Genomic DNA, 20,443 nt, shown 5'->3' with positions numbered 1-20,443 from the left:
AAATTGTGGTATATATACCATGGAATATTACTCAGCCATAAAGAATAATAAAATTATGGCATTTGCAGGCAAATGGGTGCAGTTGGAGAATATCATGTTAAGTGATATAAGCCAATCTCAAAAAACCAAAGGACGAATGATCTCACTGATAAGCAGATGATGACACATACAGGGGGTGAGAAGGGGGCAAGAATGGAGGAAGGAGGGACTGTATAGAGGGAAAAGAGGGGTGGGAGGGGTGGGGGAGAAAAAAGTAACAGAATGAATCAAAAACTATTACTCTAGGTAAATGTATGATTACACAAATGATATGCCTCTACTTCATGTACAGAGAAACAAGATGCACCCCATTTGTTTACAATAAAAACGAATTTAAAAAAAAAAGAGAGAGACAGAACAAAATGACCGCCTACCAGACCTTTATTTATTTCCTTTACAATAACTGCAGAGGTCAGCAAAGGGGACTGAGAATTCTAATCCCTGGACAGCAGAGTAAAGTGATCTGACTGCACGTGGGCACCGAGGAAACTGCGAGGCCCCTTCCTCCAGGACTGAATGCTTCCCCGAGGGAAGAGGTGGCCCCTAAAGGCAGAGTGTGGAGCCCGGCTGACGGCTGAGCAAGCAGGCTCGGAGCCCTCTGCCTGGACGTGGGCAGAGGCCGTGTGCTGGATGCAGAGCTGAAGACCGCGGCTGTTCCCCTCTCCCCTGCTCAGGTCTCCCGTCCCCTTGTGTGGGCTGTGAGCTGGCTGAGCAGACCTCTGCTTGGTGCTGTAGAAACACCTGCCCAGACCTGCAGAGGCTCTGTTCTGTCCCTCCATCCAAAGCCAAGAAACCTTCATCCAAGCCTACCCTCGAGAGAAGTGTGATGCATGCAGCTGCCTTTCATGACTTTTTCTCCATCTCTCCTCGTTCATGTGGCTGCTTTTTAGTATTCACTAGTGACCATTCCACATTGAAAAAAAAAGGTCTCTTTTAATTAAAGACTGAAAAGTCTTTCCCTGAAAGACCTTTAACAATGGTCTCGAGAGTGATCTCATAGTAGACACTCCGTAAATCCCTGTCGAATGGATGAGTGGAAAGACCACCATCCTAGAGAAACCTGAAGAGAAGAGCCAGACTAGGATTCCAAGTAACTCTGCCAACAAGGGCTTGCAACTCTAGGAATGTTCTCTGGTCAATGGAGAGGAGCAGGCGGAGGACTGGAGGTATCTTTAACCCCCATTAGGGTAAAACGGGATGGGAAAGGCCATACAGAAATCAACATGGAAATCGCTTAACAAGAAGAAGGAAACACGACTTTCTTTCTCACAAGGTCCTATTCCGAGAAAAATGATCTCTTCAAACACTGACTCAAATACCCTGATGGTCTCTTAAAGTCCAACCACAGGCCAGCTGCAGCCAAGATGAGCTCAGCCGTGTCCAGAGCCTACGGGGGCTAGAAAGCTGAGCCCTTGCTTAGGAGCTCAGTGTCAGAGGTACCCTGTCAGAGTCACTGAGGGCTTGGGCTGCTTCCTGTGAAGGGCCACAGGTGATTCGGGGCACCTGATTTGTGACAGTGGGTGTGTGACAGCTCCCCTCTAGCACGTCGGGTGGCCAGTTTTCCAACTCACACGCCACTTGCCATCCCTCAGGTCCGTAGGTGAATGGCACTTGTTCTCTTGGGCAGACTGACTGTCAAGGTCAACACTAAACACAAGCTACTCTTGTTGCTTCAAATCTTCCTCCCAAGTCTTCTCTGCTGAGGAATGACCTGAGTCTGCTAAGAGGATAGCGTGTGGTGGAAGGCACTTCCTATTTGTAGTCGTAGAAGAAACTGTTCAGGAGAGATTACATAAACCCAAACCCTAAGAATGCAAATCTGTAGGGTAAGTTTGTTAACCCATCTCTTAGAAAACCAAACCAGGACTCACTTTCAAAGTCTCTCTTCCACCTCCTTGGGCAAAACACACAATGGGGATCTTGCCACCATAGTTAGAATCTGCAAAACATAAAAAGTAAACTTCACTTGGACTCAGTAGAAACGCTCCCCTACCTAAGAGCAGGTGTGCTGGAGTTTCTTCCCTGCGAATCCAGGAAGGACGTGTTCAGCCCATGGACTTGATCTTGATGCTACTGGTTGATCACAATTGGTGAATTTAGGTGCACCAGACTAGAAATATTATGATTTGGAGTCATCCTGCCATCTGTTACTTGTGTTTAAAATGCTAAAGACTGTGCTTGTTTACTTTAGCTAATATGATTAGAGTAGGTTCAAGTTTATCTTACAACGATGATGCTCTCTCATTTGCACAATGGAGTGTTTTCTCGAGAGAGTTTGGTGTGTAAACATATCACATTGTGAAAGAGAACAATGGAGAACATCTCCAAGAAGTCCCTGTGGTGGGATCTGTCACTAAATCACAAGGTAATCTGGTTCCACGTCAGGACACATCCCAACACCTCGTCTGCAGGAAGAGAAGGTGTATGTCACTTATCACATCAAACAAAGGCTTTCACTGCATTTTCCCCTGAAAACCAATGTTTTAGGTGGTTGTATTCCACAGAAGGAGCCAAGACTCAAGGAAGAAAACCATCCAGCTGTTAAATAAGTGGGCCAGTTTTTTATCATTTCTATCCTAGTTAAAGGCATTGCATTTTAAACTGTGTTTGCCATCATGGATCTTATTTGTTCTTAAGTGCTATCCAGTGGAATAAAAGACAGCAGGCGACCTCTATTGACAAAGGAAAGTGGAGGAAGACAACACTAGCCACACCTTCAGCATGTCAAAGGGCATCATTTACAGGGACCCGGGCAGAGCCGCCCGTGATGAGCGGAGGCAGAAGAGATCTCGTGGCTCTCCCTAGGCAATGAAGACAGCTACCCAGGAGGGCTCTTCAGGTGTCACCCTGCAGCTGGCCCACACAACTGCCAAGTTGCCACTATTTCTGGACTCACCCAGACTCACACTTCCTGACCTTGACTTGTGCGCTCGGAGATGTATTTCTCCAGCTGATTCCGGAGCTTGGCTTCAACGGTGGGGTGTCCGTGACACCCATTGTCCACAAGCAGCAAGTGGGTGTGATTGTTGTCCAGGACATACAGCGGGTCCCTCGTGAAGTCATCCATGATGTACTGAGCTGAAAAATACCCCTGGAAAGTACAGGGAATTCGTCTCTGAGATTTTATTCGCTGACCAAGATGCACGATAGCATTTTTATGGTCATGGTAAAGCTGATCCTTGGGCTCAACTCTACTGATGCCTCCTCCCACATTCCTAGGTTCAGAAGGATCTCGGGGCTCTGCTGGTGCAGGCTTCCTTTTAAGAAAGTAAAGGCTCAAAATGGCTGGGCCAACCTGCCCACTGTCACATATATGACCAGTGGCACTATAAAGATCAGATTCCCAGTCCAGTTCTTGGTCCATTGCCTCATGCTCTTTTGCATCAATTCACCGGAGTGAAGAGCATTCAGGAAATCACATAGGCCTGTGTGTGAGTGTGTGCATGCACACACGTGCTCATGTGTCTATGTGTCTGGGTACACAAGCAGAGGCAGACACTGACAGGCACACATACATGTTTGTCTGGAATCGATCATATACTGGCACCTATGCCATGGTCTCGGGATTAGGAAATGGATAGAAGTATTTGCACATGAGAAGTGCTCAGTAACAAGACCACTAAAAAAAGTGATTAAATGGATACTTTGTCACAATAGTATCAGAGAAAAAAGATAAGAGAAGAATCCTTGCCAAGAGTATTCCTGACCCTCTAGCTCCATCCAAGTTGTTTAGCTGTTAAAGTACCAGGGCTGCATTAAAAGGGGTTATGACCTTGTTAAAGTACCAGGGCTGCATTAAAAGGGGTCATGACCTTGACTCCAAGAGTAGAATGTGAGTTGAAAGCCCCAAGCGGAAAGCAAAGCTATTGACTCTACTGATGATGTGTATAAAACCAGAACAAGGCCAGAAGGAAAGTCTGATGGCATAGTCTCTTCTCCAAGTGGCCCTTGTCCAGTTAGAAGCTCCAAGAGGGAAGTCCTGACTGTGACAGGTGAGGCGATGTTTTCAAGACAGGCACACCCAGGTGTTTGACAAGGAGCCCCACAAACTTTCCTAGGTCATATAATTCCCATTTCCTTTACACTCTTCCAGAATACAACCCAATTCCAAAACCTTAACTGGAAAAGAATCAAAAGGAAAAGCTAAAGATCAACCTCTTGGATGCAAAAAGACACGAACAACCCAACAAATCACTGGCTAATTAAAGGCAGCAGAACGATGAAAGAATCATCCAAGTTGTTTCCAGGATTCAGCCCCTCAGAATGTGGGTTAAAGAAGGAGAATAATAACCCATAAACGCAAAAGATCTCCCAAACTCAGCTCTCATTCTTGATTTAAGAAATTATAAACTAGAAATAAAAGGATGATTCTATGACTTTTAAGTCGGTGTCTATTGAACCTTGGCCAAATCATGTGGATCAGTCAAAGGCTAAACCACTGCCGCTCATTATGAGACTGGAATGCTGGATGCCTGATGAGGTTCCTGCTTTCAGAACCACCCTAGACTGGACATTCTAGCCAATGTAAGATGATAAGCAAAAGACACAGGGCACAATCAAATGGAAGTGTTGTTTTAATTTTTTGAATTTTTTATGATAACATGGAGAATCTACTGAAAAACTATTAGAACTGGAAGAGTCCGGTATGTTTCTGATTCAAAACAACAATAAGCAAATCAATACTTCCATGTGCACCAGCAAAAATCACTTTAAAAATTACATTAAATAGAACCCCCACTTATAACAATAAAAATATAAAATCCCTAGAAATAACATAGAACCTAACAAAGAAAACTGCAGAACTATTCTGCAAGACTCAGACTCGCAAAAGATGAAAGACACATATTCCTGGAAGAAGAAGTATATTACATTAATTTCAATTTTTCCAGTATCAGCTCAAGGCTTAACATGACTCTACTCAAAGAGTGCATTACTATTCTCGTTTGTCCTATGACTGTATCTGACAAAGGTCTTCTCAAGCTTAAGTGAAAAAAAGTGTGGGAACAAATAGCCAGGAAAAATTTGCAAAAGGGGAATAATCAGTAGATGCCTGAACTATCGTTTTTATTGCATACAGAGTGCCACAATAATTTTTAAAGTGTCGTACTGCCTCAAGAGAGAGCAGACGATGGAAGACGAGAGGGGAAGGTGCTGAAAGAGATCATAAACATGTGCAGAACTCATGTTTGTGGGGTGGCATTGTTTCAGGTCAGCTAGACCTGTCCTTTCACAGCCCCATTGGTGGTGGGGTCTGCAATGGAGCCTCAAGTAGAAACCAGGGGACGAGATGACCCCCAAGCTGTTAGGAACAGGTGGTCCAACTATAGCAAAGATCAATCACCGCAGACCAGGGAAAGAGGAAAGACACCAGGAAACAGCCACAGGATCATCTGTGCACACTAGGAAACCACGTTAAATCACCAGGTGTCATTAACAGAACTAGCACCAGGAGGCTCTAAAAGCAACGCGTTTATCATAGAAATGAAAAAGAAGGAAGAAAGAGAGGAATTATAATTACACTTAATTCCACAACCCAGTGATAGTCCCCACCAAGATTTTAGTATGCTCAGTTCTTTTTAGATATAATACACATTTATAATATGTATTATTCTGGTACATAATATATATTGATAATATGTATTATATGTATAAATATATTTCACACTAAAAATTCTATTTCCCATACTATTTGAACACCTTTGGAAATAGTATCTCTTAATAGCTCCATGATTTTCCCTCACATTGTATAGTATCCACCTGAAGACTTCCCTATCTGGTAATAAATGTTACCAGGTAATAAAAATCTAGTCATAGAAATTGAGTAATAAGTATTACTCAATATTTAGGTTTATGCCAACTCTTGCCTATTACAATAAATGCTTCAGTGAACATCTCTGCCCAAATATTAAATTCTCTAGGGATGTATTTACAAATCTGATTGCCGAACCTACTGTGTGAAAAGTTTTATGCTCTAGATACAGATTTCAAATGATTTTATAGAAAGGGCAGAGATTTGCTCTTTCTCCAAAAATGTATGAAGACCCCATGCTTCTGTATGTAACAGAAGGCTATAAACGTTTTCTAAATCAGCAATGGCTGGGTTATTCACTGGGTTAAACCATCCAACTCGGCATGCTATGGGAGGTGATTTTTCACTGCCCTTTGCCTATACTCAGTGATAATTCCTCTATTTGAATTTTTTTGTTCTTCTTGAATCAATTTGGGAAAATTATAGTTTTACAGAAACAACAATTTTCGTGAGGTTTTTTGGATTTATTGATATACAAGTAGATGGAGCATCCTCAGAATTTTTCTCAATATCAATTCTTATGTCTAATTTCTCAGCTTCACGTAGTCTTAAATTATATTCCAGAAAGTAATTCTTGACCCAGTATGTATTTTCAAATGGCGCGTTGTCTCCTCACTTCTGAGTGATTGACATTTTCCGTTAAATCCTGACTCATCCATTTCATGTCTCACCTGTAAACTGAGAATGTGTCCCCTACACGGCCTCCAGGGAAACACTGAAGTCTTTTTCAATCCACTTCAAGGATGTTGTGAATCAATACCTGTACTGTGTCCACCGTGGGATAATCACCCACCCTAAGGTGACTCTGTGTCCGTGACATCACCTGGTGGAAGATGGCACTCGGTCCCACTCAGCCTGCCACCACCCTCCATGCTTGGCTCCAGCCCCCGCCCCCCGAAGGTGCCAACTGATATGAGACCATTTCGCCATCATCAGCGAGCATCTACTAATAACAGAAACCACCCTTCCCTGTGACGTTGAGATAGATCTGCCCCATGATCGTACAGGCTGTGATGGGAACAAGTCGGAGAAGGGAGCCGGCTCCAGACCTGGAGAGGAGCCACACCCAGACTTCTCTGCTCCACCCTCCTCCACTCTGCCGTGCTGCCTCGGGGGGATGCTTGACCTGCCATTCTCCCCTGCCCCTTCGAAGTCCCCAAGATGGCAGCAGAGACACAAAAGTAAAACCATTTTAAAAACCCACAGTGATCCCAAACTCCTTACCACTTACTGTCTGGACTTCTACCGAGCCCTGGATGGAAGAAGGTGAAGAATAAATGTAGGTTTCTGAACATTAGGTCCAAAGCCTCTGGGCAGGGACCACCTGTTGCTTAAGAAGGCCCTCAACTCACCAGAAATACTGTCTGCAAACCCCACACTTGCTGAAGACCCCACATGGCTACCTTGTGTTTTGAACCTGAATTGTGCCTTGATTCCTCTCTGATACGGTCACAGGAAACAGCCAGGTGGGTCTCAGCCTTCTTACTGCCCAACTAAGTAGGGAGCACAATACGTGGCCTGAATTCCTATGGGGGGAGCCTAGCAGCAATGGTAGTGCACCAGCACTTGGAATATTTTGGGATAGATTCAGGTCCTGGTTACAGAGAATGAGGGACCCAACTCTCACGTGAGGTGTCTGGGAATGAACTGTGATGAAAGAGCGTATCCACTGTCCAGTCCTTCCTGGGGGTTCCGGAAGCATGCCATCTTCTGTTCATTCCAGACACCCAAAGACCGTCCTCCTAAGGCTGGCCTGGGCACCACACAGCCAGTATCCAGGCCACGGCCCGTGCCCTTAGCTCTCTCCCACATCTCCTCCCCTCCCGCCTGTACCTCAGCATCACCACTGCGGATGAGGGTGTCCCGGTTGGAGACCATGCCCCAGGCTGCTATGCCGATGGCCACGATGTTCTCTTCCGAGCTCCTGCTGATGGTGTTATCTCTCACCACCTCGCCGATGTACCTCATCAGGCCGTAATGGGTACCGCCCGTGAGGATCCAAGCGCCTGTCAGCCAGGGGAAAGCACATGTCTGGCTGTGCCCACAGACCCCTCGGGAGCACCGGGGTGCGGCACTGGCAGGCACACCATGGAAGGTGAGGGAGGGCCTCCGGCGCTCCTGAGAGGCGTTCCTCAGGGAACAATCCTGGCCCCACTCGAGGTCTGTGTCACCAGCCTCTCTGGCACATTGGGTCAGCAAATCTGCATCTGCAGTCAGTCTCCAGGGGATTCTTTTCACCAGCTGTAAATGCCCGGCCTGAGCCTGTAAGTGAGCTAGGCAGCTCTGCCTGGGCTAGCAGTGCCCCCTGCCTGCAGACCCTGCGGCCTGGATTGGCGTGGGGCCTTCCTGGAATGGTCCTGGTGCCTGCAGTTTTGCTTTGCTTTATGATTATGGAATTCTGCACACAGGTCAGGTTCATATTTGATCATCTCAATGGCAAGGGATTTGCAGGGGGGTACGTGTGTGTACAAAACAGAAGTACATAAAATATCCATGAAATATTACTTAGCATAATGGAAATGAAACTCATCTCATCTGCTGCCTGTGCAGGAATCCACGGAGGGTAGTGACTGGCCTCTGTTGGCTCTAGCAATGGAACCCCAGGAGTTGTGATGCAGCCTCTCCTCTGGCTGTAATTTTTATTTACTATTTGTCTCCAAATTCAACTACTGTCTTCAGCAAAGAGGGACAAGCTCAGTTATCTCCCACATCTGTGTCCTTCCGGTATTTTAAGATAACTTTGCTGTGACCCTTACAAGCCTCCTACCCACTTCCTTCGGCCACTTCTCACAGGGCTGATGTTCCCCCTAAATGACCAACATGGAGGACCAGGAGACCATTAACTTCCCCTCTCTGGCCACCTCACCACCCTAAAGAGAAACGGGCCCTCGTTCATGGCAGGGATTTTGTCTGTTTTCTTCTGCTATATTCCCAGCACCTAAAATGATTCTGGCACACAGTGGGCACTTAATAAGTGTTTGTTGGATGGATGGATGGTATGTGTGCTCAGGATTTAGTAGTAAGGAAGCTTAATTGCTTAATTCCTTAACAAAGTGACTACACACAGTGACCCCTCAAACTGGTCAAGAAATTGAAAAGAATAAATGGGTGAGATTCACAACTTCTTTTCCATATTACAGAAAAACTCATATCTAAATAAGACTCCTTAGTTCTGTCAGTCAACTAACCTTCGTAAAAGAAACCGTAGAATGTTACACTCAGATAACTGAGCCTACTTCTAAGAAAACATCGGCCTCGCCTGGACGGAGGCCCATTCCCTGAGCTGTTGGTGTGTACTCTGCAAATAGCAGTGGAGGACACAGAAGGGCTGAGGACCAGAGCCAGACGCAGGAAAACTGGAAAAGCCCTGGGGATCTGGAGCGCAAAAGGACAAAAGACAACCTTGGCTCTAAAGGACACCCTAAGGATGCCAGAGATGGCTGTCATCAGATAACGGTACCAGTCAGTGTTGACTGGCGGGTGTGACGGTCCCACTGGGGTGAGGGAGGTCCCTGCTCTTGGAGAGGCATGCTGGCAAACTTGGGGGCTAAGGGCCACCATGCCTAAAACCTGCTTCAGGTCCTGACTCCCCAAAAAACGTATCATGTAGATATTTGTGAAATAAGAACAGACACATGAGGAAATGTTAACGGGGGAATCTAGGAGGAGCCTGTGAGAGTGTTCATTGTATCATTCTTGCAGCTTCTCTGTGGACTCAAAAATTTTCAGAATAAAGTTAAAAAGAAAGACGAGAATACTAAGCTGAGCGTTTCAAGTAACAATGTCACCATCGTTTGTATCTCAGATACAAACTCAAGTGGTACTTACAATCTGCACTATCACTACTTCCAAAAGTACGTCACTGACCTCAAAAATGAAAGGACAAGCAAACGTTCCTTTTGGATGTGCCAGGATATTCTTGGTGAGATTTTATATGTGTAAATAATAAAATGAAACCTTTAGATTGAAATAAATACAATCATCCTGAGGAAGCGCCTTAGGGCGATGGGAAGTTACTAGGGAAGCCACTGCCCGCGCCTGCCAGTCTGTCCCCTTGAGAATGCTGCAGTAACCAAGCAATCAGTCCCGCGGTGGCCGCGCGCCCCCGGCAGGTGGCACCTTTGGACTGCGCGATGTAGATGAGGCGGCTGAAGATCTTGCGCATGCGCGGCTTCAGGGCGAAGTTTTTGGCGCCGCCCGTCACGGAAATGACCAGGTTGGGCGTTTTCAGGTGCCAGTGCTGGGTCAGCAGCTCATAGAGGGTCTCCGCGTCCGTGTCGCAGGACAAACGGATGTACTGTGGGGAGAGGGAAGGCGTCAGGATGGTGTCCCGCCCCGCGGCGGTGGAGGCCCAAACCCGGTGCACCGCCGGCCTCCACCCAACCCGGCGGCGTGTGCAGCAGGGCGGCCGCGGGCGGATCTGCATCTCCGAGCCGGGGTGCGGACACCTTGAGGGGCCCAGGCTGGGGCAAGCAGAGCTGTGCGCAGGCAGGAGAGGTGCTGGGCCATCGTGGAGCAGAGGCCATGGAGGAGACAGCAATGCAGGGAGCCCGTGGCCTTCAGGGCCGCCAGGCCAGGGCTCAGGAATGAGAGGGATCCAAGGCTCCCAGCCAGGACAGCCTGTGGGCAGTGCTGTCATCCAGGCAGGGAACACCAAGGGTCTGCCCTCATCTGACCATTGGACACGGGTGCAAAACTCTGCCTGAGTCCACAGCATGAGCATGAGAGGGACATGTCACCTTATCAGGGACCACACTTATTCTCAGGAAAACCACACTCCGAGCTCAGTGGACAGCTCACTAAAGCTCACTGACCTTTTGAGGCCATGAGGCCCAACATGAGTGTTATAAAGGAGCCCACAGTATGTGTGCAGAAGCTGGGGACAACCCAGTCCAGCTGAGCATAATCTGGTCACCACTTTGTGACTTTTGCAAAAACGTATCTTTTTCTGCTGTCGTTTCTGGCCACTCCTGGCCCGGCACTATTAGACCATTAGCAGTACGTCCAGGTTGCCCAGTTGCCACAGCATATAAATCATCTCGCTAAAGGAGAAAGGGCACTTACCTTGCCTTTCTTCCCCAGGGCCTCAAACTGAATGTCCCCAAAGGCATCTGTGGGAAACTCCTTGGTGTGTTTCTTGTAATTCCACTTCTCGCTTTGGTTGACCTGGGTGCCTTCCATGTGATGGCTCTGCGTGTAGCCACATTTGCACACGTTTTCCCTGAGCCAAGGACATTGGTGGAAAGGGACAGATTTCATTCAGTCTACTTAAATAGTTCATCATGGGAAAAACCATGCATTACTAACTTAAACATGAAAAGAAGTTCTACATCATGTTTTATTTTCAGACCATTTTCCTTATCTATATTGTTTGTACAGAAGTTATTCTTGTTTATTTTTTATTTGCCAACATGCTGGCCCTGTGCCAGGAGCTGGGATAGGCAAGCAGAGCCCTGCCCCCCAGGAAGCCCATTGGCCAAGCAAGTAGGCATGAGGCTGTTGCGGGACTGATCTCTGAAACCAGGGATCGATTTATTCAGCTTCTCATCTGGGTCATAACACCCAGGAGGGGGCAGCCCTCAGCACCAACCCCACCGTTATTGCTCTTCCTAAGTGAGGTGAGCAGTCCTTCCCAAGGGCTGTACCCACTGGGCTGACACAGTCCCCTGGAAGGGGCCCAAGTCTTCCAGAGTCCAGAGAGACCAACCTTTCTATACTGGATGTTAGCTACTTGGACGACTTTCAGTAATTTGGGCTAGACGAAGACAGATTGCAAGAAACAAACACTAGCTCTCCCCATGAGTACAACAGAACTAAGTGCAATTGTCCATTTGATGACACATGCACCACAGGAAATTGGAAGAGGATAGAAAGATAGTGAGTGACAACTCCTCTTCCTCTTCTTCCACAATGTGCTGCGATCACTCAGCAACACTGATTGAAACGGCACTGAGTCAGACCCGGACTGAGCTTTGTGACTTCCCAGGATGAACTGGATGCGATTCCTGTCCTCAGTTGCTCATGGTCCCTTGGGAGCAGCTAAGTACAGACCTGGCCAAGTTATCGAGGAACAGGAAAAGCACTTCCTTTGATCCTGGCACGACCCTGTTCCTGCCAGCCTGACTGTGAGGGCTGGAAATGAGGCCAGGTGTGTAGCTGGCCTGTCCAGGGCGTGTGCTCTGTAAGGTGACCCTCAACTGATGAGGATGCCAAGCACACACGCCCAGAAGTAACAAAGGAAGAACAACCCAAAAGAAGCAGAACATCTAGAAACACCTAGATGATTATTTGACCCCTCTATCCAGAGCTACATTCCACCTCAAGTGTAGGATTTCCAAAGAGTTGAACAGTAACAAAAGAAGTTCTAATTTGGTAAAAAAAAGAAACAACAGTTCACCCTCCTCCTGGCTTTTTTTCTGCCTGTCCCACCCCTTGGTTCTGTCCCTCCTAGTCTTTCTCTAATCCATCTTTGGACAGGATTCGGAAGAGTGGTAGGAATTTGAGGGACCAAGGCCAGTGGAGAAGGACAACAGACTGTGGTCATAAACCTTGCCCAAGCTACAGTTATGGGAAAAATCATCTCACCAGGGGTCACCACAAGCCACTGGCTCCCCTAAGGGAAAGGCTGCCACGACAGGTCGTGGGGGCTCCTCGTGGAGATTACCCATTTGACACGGGGTCTGGGGGAATTGAAACCACTTGCAACCTCATCCATACAATCAGCTTCTGAATCCCTTGAACCGTGCACAACCCATAGGCCCAGAAACAGAACATTAAGCCAGGGTTGACATCGATGTCCCTTTCTTGGGAATATGGGACCAAAAGAATAGGTCCCATCTCCCCTCAGGACAAGGCCTGCCACAGGGAAGACTGAGGCAATACAGCATCAATCCAACCGAGAAAAAAGAAAGCGGGTGTCCAAGAGGTGGAGACGAGAGGTGGGCGGACAGGACGAAGGCGTCCCCACGGTGCAGTCCTGGTTTCCAGCCATCCTGGGGCCCAGTAACCCAGTCACTCTCTTCTCTAAGTGGCATTCCTGTCTCCACAGCACATCTCCTCTCTAAGGCTAAACTAGTTGAGCTTTTCGTAACCGAAAACCTTAATTACTATAGAGGATGGACAGTGCCTTGATTCAAAATATTTGTCAAAAAATTCAATATTTGCTAGAGTTATAAAGATCAAGCTGGAGACCAGATCCCAAAATCAACCCTCTCCAGTAGCATCCTGTCCTCCAATCAGAACAGCTCCCAAGGGCATCATTCCATTTCACCAAGAAAAAAAGTCACGGAGAGTTGAGCACAGTTTGCTCAGCCCTTTCTCTTACAGAGTCCCTGGGGACTTCCCAAGCTGTGGCTGACACCCAACTCTCCTCTCCTGTCTCCATCTCTGTTACAGTTCCACCATTCTTTGGAATGTGTCCACACCCACCCAAGTTCATTGCAAGATGGGAAGAGAATTCCCTCCCTCCTCTCTCTTCTATAACAGAAGACAGACTCTTGACCCTTTTTCTTTTTTTTTTTTTTTTTTTTTTTTTTTTTTTTTTTATTATTTACTTATTTTTTTTACGTTTACATAGGGTAATGATGTTTATTATATTTTTCCCCTCCCCCCCACCCCTCCCACCCCTCCCACCCCTCCCACCCCTCTTTTCCCTCTACACAGTCCTTCTTTCCTTCATTCTTACTGCTCTCCTTAGCCTAACTCTAAACCTAACCCTAAACCTAATGCTAGCCCCTCCCACCCCCCCCCCCTTTTTCTACTAAGGGTCAAGGTGAGTCTCGGGTAACCAAGAGAGTTATCTGGCTCCATTTTGATGGTTTATGCTGGTAGCCCTCCAACCACCAATTTGTGTGAATTGGATTCAGATGAAGAGGGTTTGCTCTAAAGGCTTGAGGAGCTCAGATACCTGGAGGAGGAAGAGGGATGGTAGAGAGAAAAGCTGAAGAGGACAGGAGGGTACCAGGACCCTAGTTCTAGCCCTCAGACCCAGAAGGCTGAATCCTACAGAGCTGTGCTAACCAACATGGTAGCAACTAACCACATTTGGCTGTTTAATTTTGCATTGAAATTCAATAAAATTAGAGAATCCAGTTCCTCAGTTGTAATGGCCACATTTCAAGTGATCAGTAGACACAAGTGACTGGCTTCCATATTGGACAGCACAGATAAAGAATACTTCCACCTTGTCAGAAAGTTCTGCTGCAGTGTCACAAAAGCGTCATGCTCCCTGTTTCTGCCTGGAACCCGGTGTGGCCGAGGTAGTGAGAATTGAGGAAAGCAAACCCAGATCCAGGGAATACCACCTCAAGAGTGCCAAGAGGTTACCCAGCAGGAGTAATGGTCCAGCATCACCCTCCGGTGACCTCTCAAGAATCAGATACCCACAAGGGGTTAGAGTTGACTGGGCCTGGCACATGTGTGACAGCCCCAGGGTCTCCTAGAGGAGACTTCAGGTAGCAGGTCAGCTAGTATGACAGATTGCAGCAATCACTTCCTTTGATTCACTTGTCTGATGGCATATTCTCATTACCTATGGAGAGTTAGAAATAATAAATATGGGGAAGCTTATTGTCTTTCCTCTGGACACTCTGCATTCCTTGTGCAATGGGTATCCCTGTCCTCTGCTTGTGTTGCTGAGATCTGCGGCAGCTTACCACGCCTCCCATTATTCTGACCCACACTCGAGATGCCATCCAGCACAGTAAGGTGGACAGTGATGCATTTCCTTTACTTATTCCACTTCCTCTTCTGCTCGCAATTACACCCTGCTTCTCCTCTGAGGAAGCATCCCTTTCTACACTGAGTCATGGAGGACACATCACCAGCTCGACTCGGAATCAATATATTTCATCCTCCAGTCCCAGAGGTAGGCTGAGAGAGGGGCACATGGCCCAGGCCAGGACAACTAGAGCCATGAACATCTGCCCAGGACTTTGGCAGAACCTCTAGGGACAAGGCCCTTTCCCCCCAGCAAGTGCAATGATAAACCAAAGAATGGAGACCATTTATCCACCATGTGTGAAGAGCCTGCTCACCACAGAAGGACAGAAACTACAGGTGGGGAGAAGACTGACAGGTGACATTATTGGGCCTCTGGATCTAGCTGTGCTTTTCTGCACAGCTACCAGTACTACACCCCTCAGACCCTCTACTTCCTTGAAAGCTCGTGAGATTGGACATCTGGAACTGAGAACGTGTTGATGAATTTGACCTGCCTGGAGCGCTGTCATTAAAAATGGAGGCAGCTGGAGAGAAAGAAAAGGTACAATCTTGGAATCAGGGTGTTTCGGTTCAAATCCCTATCTATCTTCCAGGCGATCGTGGAAGAATACTGAACCCACTTGGCTTGTCTGTCAAATGATAATCCCAGCCACCTTGCAAGGGCATTTATAGTATTATAAATCAAGTATATAAAGTCCTATGATATAGCCAATGCTCAGAAAATACGTGTTGAATGAATGGATCTAAACTGTGTTTTCTACCAGCAAATGAATAGACTAACAGCAAAGTTCTTCAATGAAGCGTTTGGAGATCAGATAGCTGGCTGGCGGAGTTTGTACTCATCAGAATGATTCATGAGGAGCAACTTTATATCAATGACAAAGCAGAGATCTCCTAGTTTTTCTGCTGTCCATTTTCTAACTCACACCAAGTCAGAGAACCGGTTAGGCTCATGGTAGGTATTTTATGTGCTTCCTCATTGAATCCTTATCACAATCCATGAGGTATCTTTTGCTAGGTTTTTAGGATAAGAGAATTCAATTCCGAAAAATATAATTGGCTTAGGGTCACACGGTGAGGGGCAGCCAAGTCAAGGTTGGAATCAAAGCTGACTTTGAAGCTCCTGCCCTCTTCCATTCTGCTCTCTTCACTGCCTCCATTCAGCAGAAGCCCAGTCCTTCAGTCATAAACCACAGCAGCAACCTCCAATCCATGAATGCCACATTCTCCCCAACAGGCAGAAGAGAAGGAGCAGAGAGGAACAAGAAGAGCAGGCGTCAGCTTAGAGAAGTCTAATTAGATCCAGGTACGTGTACCACCAGACCGGTCGGCAGCATCCCTCCCAGTCACTCGCTCGCTGGCTCATCTGTTTTGGGCACATCACAGCCTTGATGTGCCCGGCACAGAAACTCAGAGTAGATGAAAGCCCAGTTACAAAGGAAGGTGCAGAGCCCACGGCTGGGAAGAAGGGCCTGATAGGGAAGCACAAACATGTCATTGCCTAGCAACTGCTATGGAGCAGTTGTCAAGGCCCCAGGGTGGGCTCCCAGGCTTCTGGGAGTACTGCAGGGGTGACGGTCCCTCTCAGCAACCTTAGCAGCTGCTGTAGCTCCAAAGCTAAAAATACCCAGGAAATCATATAATTCAAGGTACTTGCCAGATCCTCTTGATCACACACCATTTCTGGGAATTACAAGATGAAAATGGCCTTCATAATGCACTAATGGGCTTTTATTTGTTTGCTGTAATGGTGGCTAATAATTAATTTTTAAACACGGAAGCGAAAATGGAGGGAAACGGTAGCTTACGTGGCCTTGGAATCTTTGGTAAAGAAGACGCATTCCCGCTTCTTAAAATTCGCTTGAATAAAATTCACCAAGTCCTTTGGAGAAAAACATTGAATAACACATTACTGGCTGATTCATGCCTCCTTACAAGATGAACGAATACCAAATACGTCCCAAGCCACTTCAAGGGTCCACCACCCACATGCGACCTTTGCTGATGCTTTTGGACTACACTGGGTTTTTGGTTTTGTTTTGTTTTGTTGTTTTGTTTTTAGGGAGCATACATTTACATTTTTATAGTTAAATGCAAATGTTTCCAAAAGTTACTTACAGTTATCTGGTACATAGAAATTACGCATTTCTGTCTCTAAGGCTACCAGGAGGAGTAAGCACTGCATTAAAGTCTAGCATTTAAAAAAAGGTATCAGCACTGATTTCCATTCCTCTTCTGCTTGCTTTTTAAAAGATGTTTCAAAGCCTCCTTCCATGGTTGTATTTACTCCCTGGTGGGCAAGGTGGTTAGGCATATCTGAGGCTAATTATGACAAACACCAAAGCCTTTACAAACCAAAAATTTTCTTTAAGTTGGCAGAAGCAAGCTATTTGAAAAATACTTTGAAAATACCTACACTCTTCAAATTGAGTGAAGAGATCTGTAACACATTAATCATCATACGACTGACCAGAATGTAGGATAACAAATCAGACAGATAACCCAGTGGAGAAAAAGCCAGGAGACAAGAGCAACCGTTGAATGAAAGAGAACACAAATAACCCTGGGCACACAGAACTGGCTGTCAGTACAAATGAGACAAACGTGAAGTTAACCACAGTGAGCCTCGATCCACGCACACCCGTGAACACCAGCAGGGTAAGGGCAGAGCCCTGGGTCTCCGGGTGGAGAAACTGGTATGAACAGGCAGAAACTGGCTTCCCTGTTGCCTGTAAAGCCACTTCCCTAGGGAGCAGGTCCTCGTGGAGAGAGGCAGGGGTTTCCCTGAGTGACACGCACACTCTGAATGCCTGGTGGTGAGATCGTGGCTTTAAGGAGCATCTCAGCCTCGGGAGTCGGACCTGTTGGGGCTTCACTTCCCAGCAGCCCGAATCCACTCCCTGCGGCACCAGGTGCTGACAGGTGAGCGCTCCGGCCACGTCCTGCAAAGTCATCACAGAGGGCTGGCAGCAAAGCCAGGCCTGGCTCCTTTCCCACAGCCAGGCCTTCACCCGCAGCACTGCAGGATGGGGTCTCTCTCCTGAAGGGAGGTGCACAGGGCCCCTCCTCAAACCCCATACCCTGCCGAGGCAAGCCCTGAGAAATCAGAGAATGGGGATCACAGCTTCCTCTTTCCCATCCTTTGAACCCAAGTTGCCCCCAAAATTCTGTTTCTTAAACCCAAATGCCATGAAAAAGAAATAGACACCTTCTCCCACTGGCCTCAACCCCAAGGACATGCCTCGGGGAGACCTGGGGAGCATACCCTAGGGTGTGAAGAGTGCCAGCAAGTACTGAGGAGGTTACTATAGGAACCACTGTGCGTTCACCCAAACTGAGACCCTGACCACGAACTGGCAAAAGGGACTTGGATCTGAGAATCAATCCTGAACCCAGCAGGCCAGAAGCAAGAGCAGCGTGCACGAAGAAGTGAACCAAACATTGAAAGTACGGGGTTTAAAATGTCCTGGAAGAGCTGGGGAGATAGCTCAGTCTGTAGAGTGCTTGCCTTGCATGCACAAGGCCCTGGGTTCAATCCCCAGCATCGCAAAAAAAAAAAAAAAAAAAATTTCCTGGAAGTTATTTGTGAAGGCATTATTTGATGATTTGTTAGGGTGACCGATAAAAATTTAAAAGAAATAAAAGCAAGAATCAACAACTGGGATAGATTCAAACTAAAAAGATTTCTCTCAGTAAATGTGAAGAGAGAACCTACAGAATGGGAGAAAATCTTTGCCACTCATACTTCAGATAAATCACTAATCTCCAGAATATATAAAGAACTCAAAAAACTCTACACCAAGAATACAAATAACCCAATCAACAAATGAGCTAAGGATATGAACAGATGCTTCACAGAAGAAGATCTACAAGCAATCAACAGATATATGAAAAAATGTTCAACATCTCTAGTAATAAGAGAAATGCAAATCAAAACTACACTAAGATTCCATCTCACCCCAATTAGAATGGCGATTATCAAGAACACAAGCAACAATAGGTGTTGGCGAGGATGTGGGGAAAAAGGTACACTCATACATTGCTGGTGGGGTTGCAAATTAGTGCAGCCACTCTGGAAAGCAGTATGGAGATTCCTCAGAAAGCTTGGAATGGAACCACCATTTGACCCAGCTATCCCACTCCTCAGCCTATACCCAAAGGACTTAAAATCAGCATAGTACAGAGATACAGCCACATCAATGTTCATTGCTGCTCAATTCACCATAGCCAGATTGTGGAACCAACCTAGATGCCCTTCAGTTGATGAATGGATAAAGAAACTGTGGCATATATATATATACAATGGAATATTATTCCACCATAAAGAATGATAAAATTATGGCATTTTCAGGCAAATGGATGAAATTGGAGAATATCATGCTAAGTGAGATAAACCAATCTCAAAAAACTAAAGGACGAATGATCTCGCTGATAAGCGGATGATGACACATAATGGGGGGTGGGAGGGGTTAGTGTTAGGGTTAGGGTTAGGGTTAGGTTTAGGGTTAGGGTTAAGGAGGGTGGTAAGAATGGAGGAAGGAAGGACTGTATAGAGGGAAAAGAGGGGTGGGAGGGGTGGGGGAGAAGGGAAAAAAATAACAGAATGAATCAAACATTACCCTATGTAAATTTATGATTACACGAATGGTATGCCTTGACTCCATGTACAAATTGAGAAACAAGATGTATCCCATTTGTTTACAATAAAAAAAAAAACTGAAAACAGAAATGCTTGGAAACAACACAAATGAAAGTGCTTTTACAGTCAAAAGAAAAATCACTCAGAAAGCAAACAGGAGGTTGAGAGATTCTTTTTAAAGAAGGCAGACGGGTCTCCAAATAATCCTAACTGCCCAGGTGCTTGGCAAGTGGCGGGGCCGACTTACGCTCTCGCTGTAGGACACGTCTGTGCTCCGAGACACGCTGGAGTACAGGGTCCGGGTGCTGCCCAGGATGCCGTTCCTCCTGCTCCTCATGCTGAACCTGGCACCCTCGAAGGACATCCTGCCTGTGAAGATTTGGGGATTAGTGTGGGTTACACGGCAAGAGGGTTTCCTTCAGAGCTTGGCCCCAACGCCCCTTCCCTCCACCGTCTGTCCCTCTTTGCCGTGTGGCCCACCAGGGAGATTGTATCCCTGAACCAATCCTTTTCAGTCCGAGACCCGGCTGGCCTTTCCACCCTTCAGCACGCCTTCCTTGGCCCCTGCTGCCTGGGTGCCACCTCCCGAGGTGGCAGAGCACATGGTGCCATATTGTGACATCCTCCAGCCTGGGTGCCCTGGGGGCAGACTGTCTCATCCGACCCTCCTGGAGCACCTCACCTGGCTCACACCGGCTATTTGCGAGGGTGATGGACATGGAGTAACTAGCATATTGCATGGACAGAGGACAAGGCCACTGGACCAGGAGAATCCTGGCTCTGGTCAAGCCAAGCAAAGAGGGAAAGGGACCTTGAAAGAGCGCCCCAGGCAGGGCCTGAGGACAGTGGGCCCCAGAACAACCTGAGACTTTACAGCAGCTGCATGGGCCACCAGCAGGCTAGCACTTCCACCCAGGCTGTGGGACAGGCCAGGGAGCCTCCTGTGCCCTGGAGATGCTTCTTAACTTTCCTCACTCTTCCACTCCAAGACACTCTTGTCCAAGCTCTGGGGACCCCTTTCCTGTCTCCTGAGCTCCAACTTGGACCCTCATCCAAACTATCCAGACAAAACCCTCGACCAAACTATCTCAGCTCCGCAAGTGGTCCTGCAGATGTGGTTGGCAGGACATTTCTAGAACAAACTCAGCATCCTTCCTGTACACCCGCCCTGCATCCCCTCCTCCAGGGACCGCTCTCCTCCCTGTCTGTCCTCACACATGCAGGTGGCACTCCCC

The 20,443-nt window shown here is 47.1% G+C and overlaps 1 protein-coding gene across 1 annotated transcript in view; it reads right to left on the bottom strand.

The window, feature by feature from the left end:
- Window positions 1-19,572, bottom strand: part of Trpm8 (transient receptor potential cation channel subfamily M member 8) — an 81,889-nt gene extending 62,317 nt beyond the window's left edge. The window contains exons 1-7 of the mRNA XM_047545128.1: window positions 19,456-19,572; window positions 16,378-16,451; window positions 10,913-11,069; window positions 9,968-10,145; window positions 7,682-7,854; window positions 2,956-3,130; window positions 1,911-1,978 (exon numbers count right to left, since the gene is read on the bottom strand). Coding sequence (XP_047401084.1) covers window positions 1,911-1,978; window positions 2,956-3,130; window positions 7,682-7,854; window positions 9,968-10,145; window positions 10,913-11,069; window positions 16,378-16,451; window positions 19,456-19,572 — 942 coding nt within the window. The remainder of the gene's footprint in view (window positions 1-1,910; window positions 1,979-2,955; window positions 3,131-7,681; window positions 7,855-9,967; window positions 10,146-10,912; window positions 11,070-16,377; window positions 16,452-19,455) is intronic.
- Between the last annotated feature and the right edge of the window lie 871 nt (window positions 19,573-20,443).

The sequence above is a fragment of the Sciurus carolinensis genome, chromosome 3, assembly GCF_902686445.1.
Source record: "Sciurus carolinensis chromosome 3, mSciCar1.2, whole genome shotgun sequence".
Taxonomy (NCBI): domain Eukaryota; kingdom Metazoa; phylum Chordata; class Mammalia; order Rodentia; family Sciuridae; genus Sciurus; species Sciurus carolinensis.
The sequence above is the reverse complement of the archived record's forward strand: the minus strand, read 5'-3'. Positions and strand labels throughout refer to the sequence as shown.